This window comes from Microcaecilia unicolor, chromosome 4 (assembly GCF_901765095.1).
Source record: "Microcaecilia unicolor chromosome 4, aMicUni1.1, whole genome shotgun sequence".
Lineage (NCBI taxonomy): Eukaryota > Metazoa > Chordata > Amphibia > Gymnophiona > Siphonopidae > Microcaecilia > Microcaecilia unicolor.
The window spans coordinates 270,980,600-270,997,581 of record NC_044034.1 but is presented as its reverse complement, the minus strand read 5'-3'; the positions used below and the strand labels follow the sequence as shown (position 1 = coordinate 270,997,581).

The window sequence follows — 16,982 nt, the reverse complement described above, 5'->3', positions numbered from 1 at the left end:
GAGCTCAGGCCCCTTCCAAACCTTCAGCCCTCGTTACATGGCTGGTTGGGATGCTGAAACCCTGCCAGCTAAATAAATTTGCTGCCAAGAAACTCCTGCCCTCCTCCTTGCTGCTGCATGAAACAGGAAATCAGTGACATGCCCAGCCACTGTTGCCAGGACTCCTTGTGAATGCTCAGTTTGTGCAAGAACTGAGCATGCTCGTGGAGTCCTGGAGTCAGGGCTGGAGGCATGCCGTCGACTTGTGTTTCCTGTAGCAGCAAGAGGAGGAGGGGCAGGTTGGCAGCAAATTTCTTCAGCTGGCGGGGCCTCAGCATCCACCCCCCCCCCCCCAGCAAAGGTATTTTTAACGTGCTGGGGGAGAGGGAGTGCATTGCCACTGGCCAAATCGGAGGGCTGGCTATGCCCCTGCTGCAAAGATTGCAGACTATCTTATGTTTGAGGTTTCAGTTTATCTAGTCATCCTTTCAGGGCTTTATAGACTTTCTAACGTGGTCACAAATGTATTTTATTTCCAGGTACACAGGAGCGCCCTATTTTGCTGCAATTTCTGCTCTCAAAGTGGTAGGTCATTGTAATCTTTCTTGCTGTATTGTGGGTTTTACTCTATACCAGTCACCACCTACTTTGCCCTTTCAAAGAAAAGGCTGAAGGATCAAAAATTGCAAAGTTAAGGCAATTGAACAAATTAATTTTACATTTTGAAAATCTGTGAGAAACTCCCTTATATGGCATGAAGCCCCGCCCAGCACATCCCAGGAAACACTGGGCAGGGCTGGGTGCCACCATTTTGCAGGCAGTGCCTATGGAAAAAGAGGGAGGCCACCTCCCTCCTCCAACTTAAGGTAGGGGGTGGGGGATTGGGTCACCAGGGACATCTTAGGAATGCTGGGAAGGGGGGGGGGGTTAGGAGGGACTGAAGACCCCTCGGATCTCCAGCCCCCCTGAACTTGGGTCGGGGAGTGTCGGTTGGCTTGGCTTGGGGTTCCTGTGGGGGCTGCTGCATTGGGGGGGAATGGGGGCTTGCTAGCATACAAATGCATGCTGGACAGGGCTCACCATTCCTCCCCAATGCTCTGGTTGCTGATCTTTGGGGATGAATATGTTTAGCCCTGTTTTGCATGCATTTGCATGCTAGTTGCGTTCAGAGCCCGCGAGTGCGTTGTTTCATTCGCTCTGGGGCTCTGATCATGGGGCGGTAGCAAATGCAGGCACTACTAAGGCACTAGCAGCCTATATCGCCTGCGTTTGCTTCTGATCATCGGCCCATTAGAGCTGTACCAAATAGCATGTTCTACTATTTGGCCGATTATGAATACCAAATATGAATAATGGGCATTGAGCTTTAACATAGCAAATAATAAAAAAAGCAACATGAAATCAGAGATCAAGTGTTTATGTCAGTAGGATCTAACCCCGGATTATACGTATTCAAATTTAAATCGAATAATGTATTCAGAGCCGGATCGAATACAAATATTCGGTACAGCCCTAGTAGAATTAGCTTTGTCATCACCCCCTCATCTTCCCCCCTCCCCCCCCAAATATTTGTCCTCTTCAAAAACAAAAAAATGTAAGTGGAACCTTTTTAATGCTGTCCTTAAGCACTTGTATTACTGGTGTCCTTTCCTCTGATATCCCTTCATCAAATGCAGTGCTATATAGGTGCAAGTATTAATGGAGCTCCACAGAAGCATGCAGCCCTCTTAATGGTAGCGGGTCTAGTATTCCCTGTTGTCTGCCTGGCATTTGTTGCCAGAGCAGATCGAAGTTTGTTTCTGGAGCGGTGCTTGTTTATGGGTGTAAGACTAACCATTTGGCAATACGTTATCCTGAAATTCCCAACCAAGAAAGCATTTTGAGATGCAGAAACAAATGAGGAACTTGTGAACTGAAATTCTGATGCCAGTTCTTTTGTTCAGGGCGCAGACTTATCCCACGTATTTTGTACCAAAGATGCTGCAGCTGCAATAAAGTCATATAGTCCTGAGCTGATCGTTCATCCGGTTCTGTAAGTTTTTATATTTTGTTAAATTCCTTTTAAACTCCGAATGGTCATATAAACACAATACATAACCAGGTTAATAAAATATAAACCTTGTCAGACTTGGTAGGCAACTATAGAAACATCAGGGTTTTCCTGTTTTCTCTCTCTCTCTCGTATACTACCCCCATTGTAGGGAAATCTGCCACGTGTATATTCATTAACTCAACACAAATACCTGGATTCACAATCTAATATAAGTGGTTTATACACCATTCAACTACAAAATTACATACCACTTCTAAATATATTACAACAGCCAACACTTTATGAATATTTTAAAACCTACTTGAATAATAACAAACTGAATTAATTGCGGCTTAATTTTGATCTTGTACTTTAAACAGTCCGTAGATTTATCATTGAAGAACTTGCCAGTGCTTCAGCATTAAAACCCGCTGGATTAATAGCAGTCTTAGAAGTCTTTATCACTTGGCTATAAATGTTCAGTAGGTTTTTCTGCTATCCACTAAAAAAATACAAAGTCGCTATCCTCGCCTTTCAAATGCTCAACATATCTGAGCTAAGGTTGAATAAAATCCAGATGTTGTTGGGCGTTTGAAAAAATTAATGTCTTTACTGGTTGTCCTGAACAGGCACTGTGCAATACTATGGGCCCGATATTCAGGAGGCAGCCCACATAAGTCGCACAGTCGGCGCTGACCCTAGATAGTCAATGCCGGGCTATTTCTGGTGGCCAGCATTAATATCTGGGGGGGGGGGGGGGGTGTTGGCTGGCTCTATCTTAACCAACTCTGTGAATATTCGGAACTGGCTAGTTAAGTTAACAGCAGGCGAAGATAGGACTGCTATTTATGAGATCCAATTTGCTCGCTAAACTTAGCCAACCAGCGCTCTAATATTCGCGGGTAGCTGGTTAGCCGTTATGCACTAACTACAAATATTCAGCGGAGATAACCAGCTATCACCTGCTGAATATTAGTGGTTAGCCGGCTAAGTGCTATTTACCTAACAGGAGTTGTTCCTGATAAGTTAAATAGCACACAGTCACACTCTTCCACATGACTGGTTCTGCGATGAACACTTCCCTTCTCTCACACCCAGTGTCAGACCACATCATAAACTTCTACCACATCCAGATTCACCCTGACCAAAATACTAACCCCCCCAACCCCGTTTACTAAGCTGGGGGATGTGTCGGCATTGTCGTGTGTCTTAGTAAATGGGGGAGTGGGAGGGGGAGGGGTAAATAAATTGCACTCTGCCCATATTTTACAAATTTAGCAGTAAGCTGTGCTATGTGTGGCGTGGCATTGCATCCCACACTGATGCCCATATTTGTTTGAAAACTTCATTTTCATGAAGGTCCTCCTAAGGCAACCAGTCACTCAGACTTAAGCAAAATTGTGTAACTATCGGTGCTTGACTTAATCACCAGTTAATTAATATATCCCCGCCCCATTAAGAATGCGTTCCTTAATATGTTCCCCCTTTCTCCAACCCATATCATCAAACAATTGTATTTCTGTCCTCAGACGTATCTGTATACCTAGATAATTTAAGGCTCCCCAGAGTCATTGTTTCTGTACACAAGTCCGAAACACATGGGCTAATGATACTCGTTCTTGCAGGTATTTAAGGCATTCCCCTCTGTCTGAAAATTTAGCATAATAAGCATGATGTGGAGAAATATATAGATATGTTAAAAATGTATATTGTTCCTCCTGTAAAAGCTCACAGTCTGAAAACCTTTGTATTTCTTTCATCAAGATTTTAATGGCATCCCCAGTTACTTGCCCTTCACTCTCCAAATAATTCATTCACTTATCAGCCAATCCCAGGGCAGATCTATCCCTACAAGAACTTTATGGTAAACTATTAATCCAGCTTCAACCTCTCCCATACTTCTTCTTTTAACTTACTGATACCCATTGATTGAACAGAATGAAGCCAGAAAATAAGCAAAAATATCTCGGCCATCTAGTAGCTCTTCTCCTCTTGATTCCACAAATAACTTATATACTTTCTCTTTGCTAACCATGTTTGTCACCTTATTAATCCCTTTTCCTCTCCACTCCCACACTCTGCCATTATACGCCCATAGTGTAAACTCTTGATTCCCTGTTAAAACTAAGAGGTGGTTAATTCTAGGCTCTGTGTTCAGTGCTCTATATAGCCATTGCCAAGCTTATTCAACAGTTTCACTAACATATGGGTTGGCTATGTATGGTTCTGACTGTACCCTAGAGGCATGTATTACGTATGGCAAATCTAGTGGAGTCAACCTATGAAATTCTAAATCTAGTGAATTAATAAAGGATATCCCCTTAAGCCAATCCTCCAATGCTACATATTTTCGGTTATCCAGTAATGATAGGCACCCCCCCACCCCAGTCCAACAGAATACTGCAACTACTGTCAGAGTGCCACAATACAGTATTCAGATTTAGTCACATGCTACTAATGTAAAAACAATGGGCCTGATATTCAGACCGCGGCAGGTAGCCCGGGCTGCCTGCCACAGTGAGCTGAGCCTGAATTTCAGTGCCAGGCCATTTCCTGTGACCAGTATTGAATATCTAGTTTATCTTTGGCTGCTATGAAAATATCCGGCCAAGTCAATCAGTGCTGGCCAGCTAAGTTGATAGCGGCCAAAGTTAGACCTGCTATTGATGTGACTAAATTTGGATGTAAAACTTAGCCGGCAATGTGCTAACCGGCAATGTTCAATGGGAGATAGCCACCTAAGTACCATTTAACCATCTAGGTGCCGTTCCTGGCAGGTTAAAATGGTTTTGAATATCGTCTGGAATGGGAATATCTGAAGGACGTAGAGCCACTTGGCAAACAGTACCATCTTATATGGCTGTAAACTCAATGGGAGTGCTGTCCAAAGTTTTAACATATCCACAGATCTCCACATCAATCATCAATATTGGTGCCGTACATATCGGCCAGATTCTTTGTTAATTATATCCTCATATAGTTTACATATTCACCTATACATTTCAAGGAGAAAGGGTTCTCCATTCCAAAGGGCTATGCCCCCTGTTATTGCTTCTGATTTGTGCAGATTAAGCTTTAAACCAGATAACCACCCTGAATTCTCCCCACCTTCTCCAATGCCTGAGGCAGGGAGGTAAGTGGATGACTCAAAAAAGAAGCATATCATCAGCTAAGCTTGACATGTTCTCTTCAAGAAGTTACTCCAATTACCCTTTCTTTCGGTTGAAGAAATTGCAAAAGGGGCCCAGAATAAAGGATGAATAACAGAGCGGATAAGGGAAATCCTATCTGGTTTCTCTAGCAAGTGGAAAATAATCAGGGTCAGTATATAAAAGTTGAACCATTTCTGAAAAGGGAGCTTCTCCTTCCACAGTTTTAACAAGGTACACATAAAATTTCAGTTCACACAATTAAAAGCCGCCTTTGCATCTACTGATCAAAAAGAACAGGTAATTTCAAGTAGAGCAATACTCAGTTACTGTTGTGATCTTAAGAGCATCCTAAATAGCTGACCTTTTTCTTTTACAAAACCATAAATTGTTTCTACATGACCGATTCTCCAGATTGTCCAGTTCACTCTAGCTTTTCAGTCAAGGTCACAATCTGATGTTGTTTCTGCTGTAACAAGTCTTCCACCTTGAAGGTATGTTACTCCAATTCTAGCAATTGGCCCCTCGGTTCTGTTAACGTTTATGTCACTCCATATAGCTGCAATGAAAGTCTCAAAATGACTGTGATACTGTTTGTATCAAAATATCAGTCATTTGTTGCAGCCCTTCCTCCAGATCTGCCATTTTGACCGCAGATGGCTGTACTTTCTCCTTGTGTTGCAATTTCGCTGCCATATCTGCTCAGTCTTTCTCAAAAAAAACCTGTCCATACGCTTAACAGGGAAGGGATCTCAATCAGCATCTACTTTTAAAAGCAAACTTTTGTGAATGGTCAAGAACCGCACAGAAGGGGCTAAGATGTAAGAGCAAAGCATTGGCTCATGAGCAGCGCATCATGTGATTGAGTCCCTCACAGAGAGAATTTTAAACCTTTCTCCCATTTCTTTAGAAACAAACAAAACAAAATGCAGAATTACGTGAAAAACTTATTTTTGAATCTTTAGCCAAATTCAGAAAGTAAAATATTGTACTTATTTTCTTTATCCAGTGATATTCCTAATGCTGTAAATGAAGTGGAGAAATGGTTACCAAGGCTTCACACGGTCGTCTTGGGACCTGGTTTGGGAAGAGATGAAGTAATACTGGAGCATGCAAAGGTAACACAACTCACCGAATGCCTTCAAATGTGGTACCATGAAAGAGAATATAATGTGTCTATGCTGGTAACATTGTCAGTTTATTCAACAACATTCCAGTCTAGTACTTTCTAAAGCTACAATTTTGAACCTTTGTGGGATAGCAATGGTGGCAGTAAGTTTTCATCCAGCCACTCACAAGGGGTTACCATGGATGAGCTGTATTTTCCTTTATACCAGTCCAGAAAAACAATGTGAAATGAGCACCTTCTGTCAAGCCAGGGTGTATGTGTGTGTTGTGGGGGATTTTTGATATACAATAGCTTTTTTTCTCTTTGTTGTATTTTAAATTTAAATCACTTACATTTTGACAAAGAAAAGAAAACGCCATTTCCAGTGTCAAAGTAGCAAATTCTAGAATAAAGATGAATTAAAAAAATATTTTCTTTTGTTTTGTTTCTAATTATTATCTTTATAAATGAACTAACACGGCTACCTCACCACTTTATCCTAAAGAGAATATTTAATAATTTTTACATCCTTAAGTCCCAAAGAATAGGGAGAACCAGAAGGAAAACTTAGGAACATAAGTGCATATCAAAGAAAAAGGAAAAAGAAAATTATCAATTGGAGAGAGATTACTTCCTATCTAAATTATCGAACAAGCTTATAAACGTCTAGTTAGTGGAAGTAGGAACAGCACACTCAGATTTCTTATCAAGAAAAAAATTCTCAGCTGTGAAGCTCAAAGAAAACATATTTTACTTCTACATATATAAGAATATATTTTACAGGGAAAGCAATACAGTAAATTTTGCCACGGCCCCTCGACGCATATCCACAAATTTCCTTTTTCAAGGACAAGCAGGATATAGAGCCTTTTACAAATGGGTGACATCCTTCAACAGGGTCTGGCTTGGAGAATAATGCAAACAAGCTCTCAAAACTCTTAGGGATCCGTTTATTAAGGCGCACTGAGAAATGGCTTGCGGTAGTGTAGGCATGGGTTTTAGGTGCGCACTGATCCATTTTTTAGCATGTCTGTAAAAAAGGCCCCCCCCCCCCCCCCCCCGGAAAATAGACGTGCAGCAAAATGAAAATTGCCACGCGTCCATTTTGGGTCTGAGACCTACATACGCCAATTGCCACTTTGCGCGCGTCCGTTACGCACACCCAAAAATAAAAAATATTTTTCAGAGGCACATATTGAGCACGCACCAAAAATGAAATTACCACGCGGCTTAGGAAAAGTGCCCCTTAGAGCAGTGAAGTACACATGTGCCAGGCTTCCTGTGTCTGTGTTGTTCCATGGGGCCACCTCAGTTCTTCCGCAGAGCCTAGAGAACACACCTTGGTCAGTTTCACTGTGAGGTCAACTTCTTTTAAACTAATTCTTTGCATTTTATTTCAATTGGTAGCAATTCTTTTTATTGTCCTTCCCTCTTAGAAACTTCTAGTTAAGGATTTTTGGTTGAATTTTAAGTTTTGTAGAATTTTTTGGAGTAGCAAAGGGACAATGAGGACTGATGGGAGAGAAGGAGATCTGTAGCTTAGAGAGTAGGGAATCAGGGATTGAATGGGAGAACAAGAACATGGAGTTCAAAAGGAGGGGGAAATACGATAGGGGAGCAAAGATGCCAAACGGAGGAAAAATTGGGAACTTGGATTGCTTCTGAGGAGGGAACGTTAAGTGAGGACTGTTGGAACGCTTAGAGAGAGGAAGGGACTTTAGGGTTGATTGGGACCCGAGAGAGAGCAAGGACTTAGAGTTGGTGGTGGAGGAGGCATTAGCATGGACTGGTTGATTGGGTGGCAAAAGAGTAGGACCAGTGAAACTGGAGAAATAAAATGTCTATACCACATTATTTTCAATTTGGAAATATCAGCTTTGGAAATCTGCATCCTATGTATTCTTTTTATTTTTCACAGTACTCCTGGGAGAGTTTGTGCAGAAAAGAAATTATGTACATTTATATTTTTTCAAATAACTATACATTCATCTTAGTAATTTAATTTAAAATGTAAAAAGCTAACATTATTAGTCATATCTAACTCTTTCTAACTCTTCTTACTCTCTTACCTATCTATATGTTCCATCGTTGCTTTACCCTTATCAATTAAAATGTTCTCTTACGTATTGTGTTGAAATTGTAAGTAGTATACTATGCCATACTTTGTATTGTTATTTGAATATTTTTACTGCTGTAATTGACTATTGCTCATGTTTGATCTATTATTACTGTACACCGCCTTGAGTGAATTATTTCAAAAAGGCGGTAAATAAATCCTAATAAATAATCATAAAAATAAATAAACATCTTCTAAATAGTACATGAAGCAAAAGTTACATGATTGCAAGGTGCTCCTGAGGAGACCAGTGTTTCACATGGATTCCTCTTGCATTTCCCAGATCAGAGTCCCTTTAATCTCGGTTGCCATTTTGATTTATTTTCCAGACTTTTCTTTTACTCCTAGTTAGCTAGTTATATAACGTAGAGACCTAGGTTTTGTGTGTGCAGGTACTCAGAACTTCTCGTGATAGTGATTAAAAAGTAATAAACAGCAAAGGAATGCTTTCAACCTGGCCACACAGTGCACAACCATGTTGAATAGTGGTTAACCTTTATTTCTGGGGTTTCCATTCTCTGTTTTGTATATTAAATATGAAAAGATTTTCTCATAATCCTTGTGTGTTTATTTTTAGGGCATAATAGAAAGAACCAGGGCCAAAGGCATCCCTATTGTCATTGATGCAGTAAGTGTAGCTTTTTTGGGATGGGAGGGGGGGTTGCATTTATTTGTAGTGTTTTATGAAACAAACGTTCGGATATTTCTCTTTCTGTCTTTGACAGGATGGTTTGTGGCTCATTGCTCAACATCCATCTATCATCCAGGGCTACCAGGGAGCTATTCTCACTCCTAACCTTATGGAGTTCAGTAGATTGTATGAAGCTGTTGTAAGTATAATTTTCAGATTAGTTTTGGCATAGGCAAGCTTTTTATTTTTTTACTTGGTGCTAAGCCCAGTATGAAGTAACAACATTTAAAAGAAATAGAATACAAGCAAAAAAAAATACTCCAGAATTATTCCATGACTTTTTACAATTTGCCGGATATATTTCAGTCCTTCTGTAGGATTATGGTGTGTGACAATTCCAGAGGTACTGAAATAATGAAGTGGGAAATGTATTTAAAATGATACCTAGGAAACTCTAAATAAATCCTGTACTCCTACCTAATAACTAAACCACAGTACAGAAATTATAATAAAATACTCTTATATCCATAAAAACTAATAATAATATGTGAAATTGTGCTCAGTTCGCTTGTGCAGCCAATAACAAGCCAATAACAAGAGACTGACTGAAAGAACCATCGTACTAATCTTGTTCTCCGTGCACCGTGAACCATGATGGTGAAATTAAGGGGGAACAGTATACTGTATAATGTTATATATTATAAATATATCACTATATGATGGTATATATTACAAATTATGAACCTTTAACCCTGTAGCTTGCACACATCCCCTATTCTTTACTCCCTGCATGGGCGTAGTTTGGGGGGGCGAGGGGGACTTTGCCCTCCCAAACGAGCTGCCTCTACCTGGGCAGGGGTAGGGACATAAGCAAACACCCACCACTTGCTTCTCCTCCCAGCCGCTGCTGTGGCAGCCTGGAGGAACCGTGAGCTCCCGTACTGTTCCCTTTCCTTTTCTTCCCTGCCTCTTGCTCACTCCACCGCCACTCCTTGGTAAAGCATAATGAAAACGTGCGCAGGGCCATACTCTTGCTGCATGCGCTGCTACTGTCTTCCCTTACCCGCCTCATATTGTAAGTTCCTGTTTCTGGAGAGAGGAGGAAGGAAGCAGGCAGCAGCACGAGCAGGAGCACAGCCCTGCACACGTTTTTATTTTGTTTTGTAGCTGCGTTGGATGCAAGGGGATGGAGTGAGTGAGAGGCAAGGAAGGGGAGAGTAGAGCACGAAAGCTCATTCCTCCAGGCCGCCACAACAGTAGCTGGGAGGAGTAGTTTGGCGCCTATGTCCCTAACCTTGGCTGGGGGGCTGGAAAGAGTGAGCAAGAGGACAGGTGAGGTGGGGGAGAAGAGATCCTTGGGGGGGGGGGCAGGAGAGAGTGAACGAGAGGACAGATGGGCAGGGGAGAAGAGATCCTGGATGGCTGCATCATGGAAGGGGAGTGAGAGAGGACATTCTAGATGGAAGGGAGAGACACTGGATGGAACAGGAAAAGCCTGGAAAGACAGTTGATAGAAGAAAGAGAGGGGGAAGACAGTGAATAGAAGGCGGAGGCAATGGAAGGTGGAGAGACGGGGAGATGCTGGAGGGAAGGAGGAAGGAGAGATACTGGATGGTAAGGAATGAGAGAAATGGGAAATGCTGCGAAGGGAGAGGGAGAGGGTAGCGAGGTTTGATGGCTGGAGGTTAAGGGGGAGGGGAGACTGGATGGAAAGGAATGAGAGATGGAAGGTTGTAAAAGGGAGGGAGAGAGGGGAGATGTTTGATGGAGGGATGAAGGGGAGACACTGGATAGAAAGGAATGAGAGAGAGGGGGAGATGCTGAATGGAAGGGGGAAGAGGAGACACGATGGAAAGGAATGAGAGAAAGAAAGATGGAAAATGCTGCAACGTGAGCAAGTGCAAAGTGATGCATGTGGGAAAGAGGAACCTGAATTATAGCTACGTAATGCAAGGTTCCATGTTAGGAATCACCAACCAGGAAAGGGATCTAGGTGTAGTCATTGATGATACGTTGAAACCTTCTGCTCAGTGTGCTGCAGCGGCTAAGAAAGCAAATTGAATGTTAGGTATTATTAGGAAAGGAATGGAAAACAAAAATGAAGATGTTATAATACCTTTGTATCGCTCCATGGTGCAACCACACCTTGAATATTGTGTTCAGTTCTGGTCGCTGCATCTCAAAAAAGATATAGTGGAATTAGAAAAGGTACAGAGAAGGACAACAAAAACAAAGGGGATGGGATGACTTCCCTATAAGGAAAGGCTGAAGTGGCTAGGGCTCTTCAGCTTAGAGAAAAGATGGCTGAGAGGAGATATGATAGAGGTCTATAAAATAATGAGTGGAGTGGAACAGGTAGACGTGAATCGCTTGTTTACTCTTTTCAAAAATACTAGGACTAGGGGGCACACGATGAAGCTACAAAGTAGTAAATTTAAAACGAATCTGAGAAAATGTTTCTTCACGAAACATGTAATTAAACTCTGGAATTCATTGCCAGAGGATGTGGTAAAGGCGGTTAGCTTAGCAGAGTTTTAAAAAGGTTTGGATGGCTTCCTAAAGAAAAAGTCCATAGGCCATTATTAAAATGGACTTAGGGAAAATCCACTGCTTATTTTTAGGATATCAATCCAAAAAATAGGGAAAATGGCTATGCTCCACCTTACTCTTAATGTCTGATACACAAATATAGGAGGAGCAATAATTACTCTGTCTGCAGTATATTATTTATAAAGGGATGTCTCATTTTGTCACGCAGGCAAAATAGGATAAGCAGCATAAAATGTATTGCCAGGTACTTGTGACCTGGATTGGCCACTGTTGGAAACAAGATGCTGGGCTTGATGGACCTTTAGTCTGTCCCAGTATGGCAATACTTATGTACTTATATTCAGTTTTATTGTTGATTAATTTTTGGATGGTAGCTGTTCCTTTCTTCCTTTCTCATATTTCCCCCTTCCCATAAAACTCAGGCCCAGTTCATGAGCCTTCATTCACAACTTTCTTTGGACTTTGCCCATTTTTTTCCTTTATAACAGGAAGCTTTATTGAATGAATCTTGCAAACATACAGTAGCCAACAATAAAGACGGGGTGAAAAACCCCAACATATACAGAATCATTACAACTCGTGGGTTCCCTTAAGGAAGCACCATCCTATACACCAAAAGTAATCCTGTCTTTTTATTATTTTTATTGTGTGAATGGAGGAGTAACAATGAAAGTCACTGCAAAACATTCTCAACTCCAATAGCTACCCACACTTTCCCCCTGTTTTAAGAAGAAAATAAGATAGGCTTTATGCCAAAAGTCGATTGAGTCTGGCATGCTGATCTCAACAGTGGCCAATCCAGGTCACAGATATATACGCTGTTTCTGCTTTGAGCATTTCAAAAATGGTCATAGGGTTGGGAGCCCTGTATCATGGGCTCTGTGTGGCCACCAGGCATTATAGTAACTGATAAACCAGACTCTAGGGTTTAATTAGCAGAGCATTTTGCTTTTCAGAGCATAAGTGGGCCAGTGGTATTTCGCTGGTAGTATTAAAGTGACTGTTGAAAGTACATCAGTTCTTGACTTCTACTATGAAACTTTTATATAGCAATACAAAGTGTCTTTTAACCAGAGTAAGCTCTTGTTGAAATGTGTAATTTTCTGTGGAATTTGTGCTCCAGCTTAGAGACCCTATGGATAGCAATGACCATCATGGGTGTGTGTTAAGGCTCAGCCAAGCCCTTGGAAATTTGACAATCGTTCAGAAGGGAGAGCGAGATCTTATTTCAGATGGACAAAAAGGTAAGTGGCATCTTCAGTCAAACTGTAGAGGTTTTATCTGTGCCTCCCCCCCTCCCCCCAAGTTGACAAGGGGTAAATTCTATAAGTGGTGCCTAAAAATCAGCACTGAAAATTTTACACGCTAAGCGCTATTCTATAAAGGGTACGTTTCCTTTATAGGATAGCACATAGGGCATAAACCGTGCCTAACTTTAGACGCTGGCAATTGCACCTGCTAAAAGCAGATGTAAATGTCGGCACCTAAATTAGGTACAGTTCGGCTGAATTCTATATCTATATGAATGAAAGTTTGGAATGCCCCCCAAAATGTATGCACGGATCTTTATAGAATACGATCTATGCATAAATCCTGATTAAGACAAATTAATGCCAATAATTGATTATCAGCCAATTATTGGTGCTGATTGGCTTGTTAAGCAATTAACTTGCGAGCAAATTAGCTACATGCAACTTTAGTCGCCGTTTATAGAATCAGGGGGGGGGGGGTACCAGTACTTGTTTTTAGTGTTCACCAAGATGGGCTAAGAAGTTCATGTGTAAATATGGCTAGAAGAACTTCAAAATGATATTGCTTGCTTTTTTGAGTGGAAGAGTAGCCTAGTGATTAGAGCAGTGGCCTGAGAACAGGGAATTCAAGGTTCAAATCCTACTGATGCTCCACCTTGTGACCTTGGACAAGTCAGTTCACCTTCCATTGCGTCACATACAAAAGGGTAAGCCTTCTGTAGACAGAGAAATACCTACTGAAATGAGTGGTAGGGGGCAAGAATCTAAATTATAAAAACCTCTGTTAACTGAAGAAATGTATCTCCCAAATGTTAATTTTGAATGTATAGTGACCAGGGCCGCCAAGAGACTAGACTGGGACAAGGCCGCCCCGCTGCTGCCGCCCCCCGTCGCTCCCCCCGCCGCTGTGGTCCTTGGTCTCACCTGCATTCTTCCACGGCTTCAGGCCCCCTTCAATCAAAGCGGCAGTCGCAGATCACGTCTCTTCTGTCCTTCCCTCCCTATGTCCCGCCCTCGTCTGATGTAACTTCCGGTTTCCGCGAGGGCGGGACACAGGGAGGGAAGGCCGGAAGAGAGGCAGTCTGCGACTGCCGCTTTGAATGAAGGGGGCCTGGAGCCGTGGAGGCAGGCAGGTGAGACCGGGGACTGCAGCGCCAGCGGCCTGACCCCGGTGCCGGGCCCGGGATATTTTGCCCCCCCCTGCTCCCCCCCCCCCTAGGCGGCCCTGATAATGACCCCTAGATACCTAAAGCTTTCAACTGGAGGAAAAGATTTACCCAATAAATTAGGTATCATAGTTGGTCAATCTACTGTACATTCCCAGTTATCCAAGTCTACGTTTTATCAACATTCAAAACCAGGCCACTTTTTCCTAACCAGCAAACTGCAGCAGTTAAACAATTTTGTAATACAGTTAGATCTAGAGATACTGGATTCACTGTAACCACTAACAGTAAATCATCAGCATAAACAATATGCCTTAATCCCAAATTCTTGTACTATAGTAAACAGAAGAGCAATAAAAAATATTAAACACGGGTAGCTAGAGGACAACAAAATGCACTAATGATTAGTGAGATTCATCATACTATAATGAAAGTGAAACAAGTGCATCCTGAGCAAGATTCTAAAGCAGGCTGGATTCTAGCACAGAAGTTTAGAGGAGAGAAGGTGGGCAGGTGATTCTAAGGATAAGAGATGAAAAAGAGGGTGAAGTGTGCAGACCTGTGATGTGGAGGCATTTAGCCCAGTTTTATGAAAACCTAAGAATATTGAATGGGATGAGAATATTAGGAATTATGTGTGGGAGGCATCTGTCAAAACCCTATCTAGGGAAGAAGAGGAGAACAGTTTAAAGAGTATCTGAAGCAAACATTGTAGGGAGGGGGGCTATTTACAGTTATTAAAAGCCTTCAAGAATGGTTAAAGGGAGGGGTTGGGTTGTGTTCTGTTGTTTGTACATTGCTTTGATTGTTTTTATTGAGGTAAGGTAAAGCTCCTGGGTTGGATGGCTTTACAGTCAGGTTTTACAAGACACTTGCTGGCTCTTTGTTGCAACCACTGGCAAAAATGTTTAATGCAGTGCTATTGGGGGAAGGTTCAGCAGAAATTATGATAATCAAAGGCAGTTTAATAATACATAAAGAAAGGAAGGACCCAATGCCTTATGGCTACTATTGCCCGATTTCTTTCCTAAACCTGGATGTGAATACCCTGGTTAAGATTTTGGCTGATAGGCTAAATAAAACTTTAGGGAGGTTGGTCTAGGCAGTGCAGTCAGGCTTTATACTGGGGTGGCAGGCTGTAGATTATATAAGATTAATGAATCTACAGAGAGAGACCCTTGCTCTGTTGCTTTGTATAGATGCTGAGAAGACGTTTTGATAGAGTTGAATGAAATTATCTATTTTGAACTCTTCAGAAAATTGGATTTGGGCTAAATTTTCTAAACTGGATAAAGATTCCAGTGTTAAGTATTCTGAGAATTTCCCTTTTAAGAGTAGAATGAGGCAGGGGTGTCCCCTCTCCTCACTTCTAAAGCCCTTTGCTTCTAGAATTAGGGGTGGTGGATACATGGAATGGCCTCCTGGTGGAGGTTGTGGAGTCACAGACTGGATCTGAATTCAAGAAAGCTTGTGACAAGTATATAGGATATCTAAGGGAGAGGAAGGGATAGTAGATCATATGGATGATCAGACCCGAATAGGCCATATGCGCATTCAAAATTGCACGTGCAAATTTCAGTTTGGATCCAGTTTACACGTGCAGTTTAATTGATAAGTGAACCAGTTAGTTATTGGCACTAATTAATATTTGCATGTACATCTTTAGGTGCCGGGATCGCGCACAGATCCAAAAAGGGAGCACGGCCACGGGAGGGGCATGGATGGATCAGAGACATTCCTGGAATTTGCGCACAGTTTTACTGAATAAAGGAGATCTGTGCCTCTGCTTGAAGTCTCAGTAGCAGTTTTCAAGAAGCGGCGGTAGTGGGATGGTCAGCATCAGTGGGTAGGAAACAGTGGAGTTCTTTCCTGCCCTGAAGAGGCCACTAGACCACCAGGATGCGCTATGGTAGGCTGAGGGAGAAGAGAAGGCAAGCCCGTCCATCCACCCACCAGACCAGAAACTCGGTCAAACGGGCTGGCTGGAAAAAAAAAATGTCCGGACCCCCAACAGTCCCCTGAAAAGGAGGATGTGTCTGGGGAAATCTGGACATAATGGGTAACCCTAACCCTGGGACTAATGTGAGAGAATGGAATCTGTAAAACCTATTTGTGCAAGACACACTTGGTGTGGAGAGAGTACAGGGAATCTTTGGGAGAGGGACATACCTATTTTCACTCATCCCCTATTTGCTGTAGTCCAAGATTCCTGCCTGGGATTGAGTTTCAGACTTTAAGGTTTGGAAAAGGAACAGATTATATAAACAAGGTCAATTTATGGAGGAAGGTAGGGTGAAGAGGTATGAAAGATTAGGAGACCAGGGGGCTCATTTTCAAAGCACTGAGACTTACAAAGCTCCTTAGGTTACTGTGGAGCTTATTTTCAAAAGAGAAAAACATCCAAAAAGTGGCATAAATCTGCATTTGGACGTTTTTCTCACAAAAACATCCAAATTAGTATTTTCAAAACCAATTTTTAGATGTTTTTCTATGAAGTCTGTCAGAAGTGCATTCAAATCACAAGGGGGCATGTCGGGCATGTTAAGGGCAGGATCTGGGCGTTCCTAATACTTGGATGTTTTTCAGCCATAATGGAACAAAACAAAAGTGTCCAGGACTAAAAACTAAGACGTTTTGAGCTAAACCTGTTTTTATAATGAATAAGGCACAAAAGTGTGCCCTAAATGACCAGATGACCACTGGAGGGAATCAGGTCCCTCAATTACCCCCCAGTGGTCACTGACCCCCCACCTCCCACAAATGTGAGTACAAATATGATTTAGCAGCCTCTATGACAGCCTCAGATGTTAGAGCCATGTCTATTAGATCAGCATGCAGGTCCCTGGAGTAATATAGTGGTAAGTGCAGTGCACCATGGAGTGGCACCCATATATAGGTGCCCCCTTCACCCATAAGGGCTATTGTAGTGGTGTACAGTTGTGGGCAGTGGGTTTTGGGGGGCTCAGCAGTCAAGATAAGGGAGCGACGGTGAGATGTGTAC

General features: G+C 42.2%; 1 protein-coding gene across 10 annotated transcripts in view; it reads left to right on the top strand.

The window, feature by feature from the left end:
• NAXD (NAD(P)HX dehydratase) overlaps positions 1-16,982 on the top strand; it is an 81,269-nt gene that overhangs the window by 53,239 nt on the left and 11,048 nt on the right. For all 10 annotated transcript variants that reach the window (XM_030201553.1, XM_030201554.1, XM_030201555.1 and 7 more), the window contains 6 exons: positions 519-564; positions 1,923-2,011; positions 6,170-6,278; positions 8,962-9,012; positions 9,110-9,214; positions 12,689-12,809. In XM_030201553.1, coding sequence (XP_030057413.1) covers positions 519-564; positions 1,923-2,011; positions 6,170-6,278; positions 8,962-9,012; positions 9,110-9,214; positions 12,689-12,809 — 521 coding nt within the window. The remainder of the gene's footprint in view (positions 1-518; positions 565-1,922; positions 2,012-6,169; positions 6,279-8,961; positions 9,013-9,109; positions 9,215-12,688; positions 12,810-16,982) is intronic.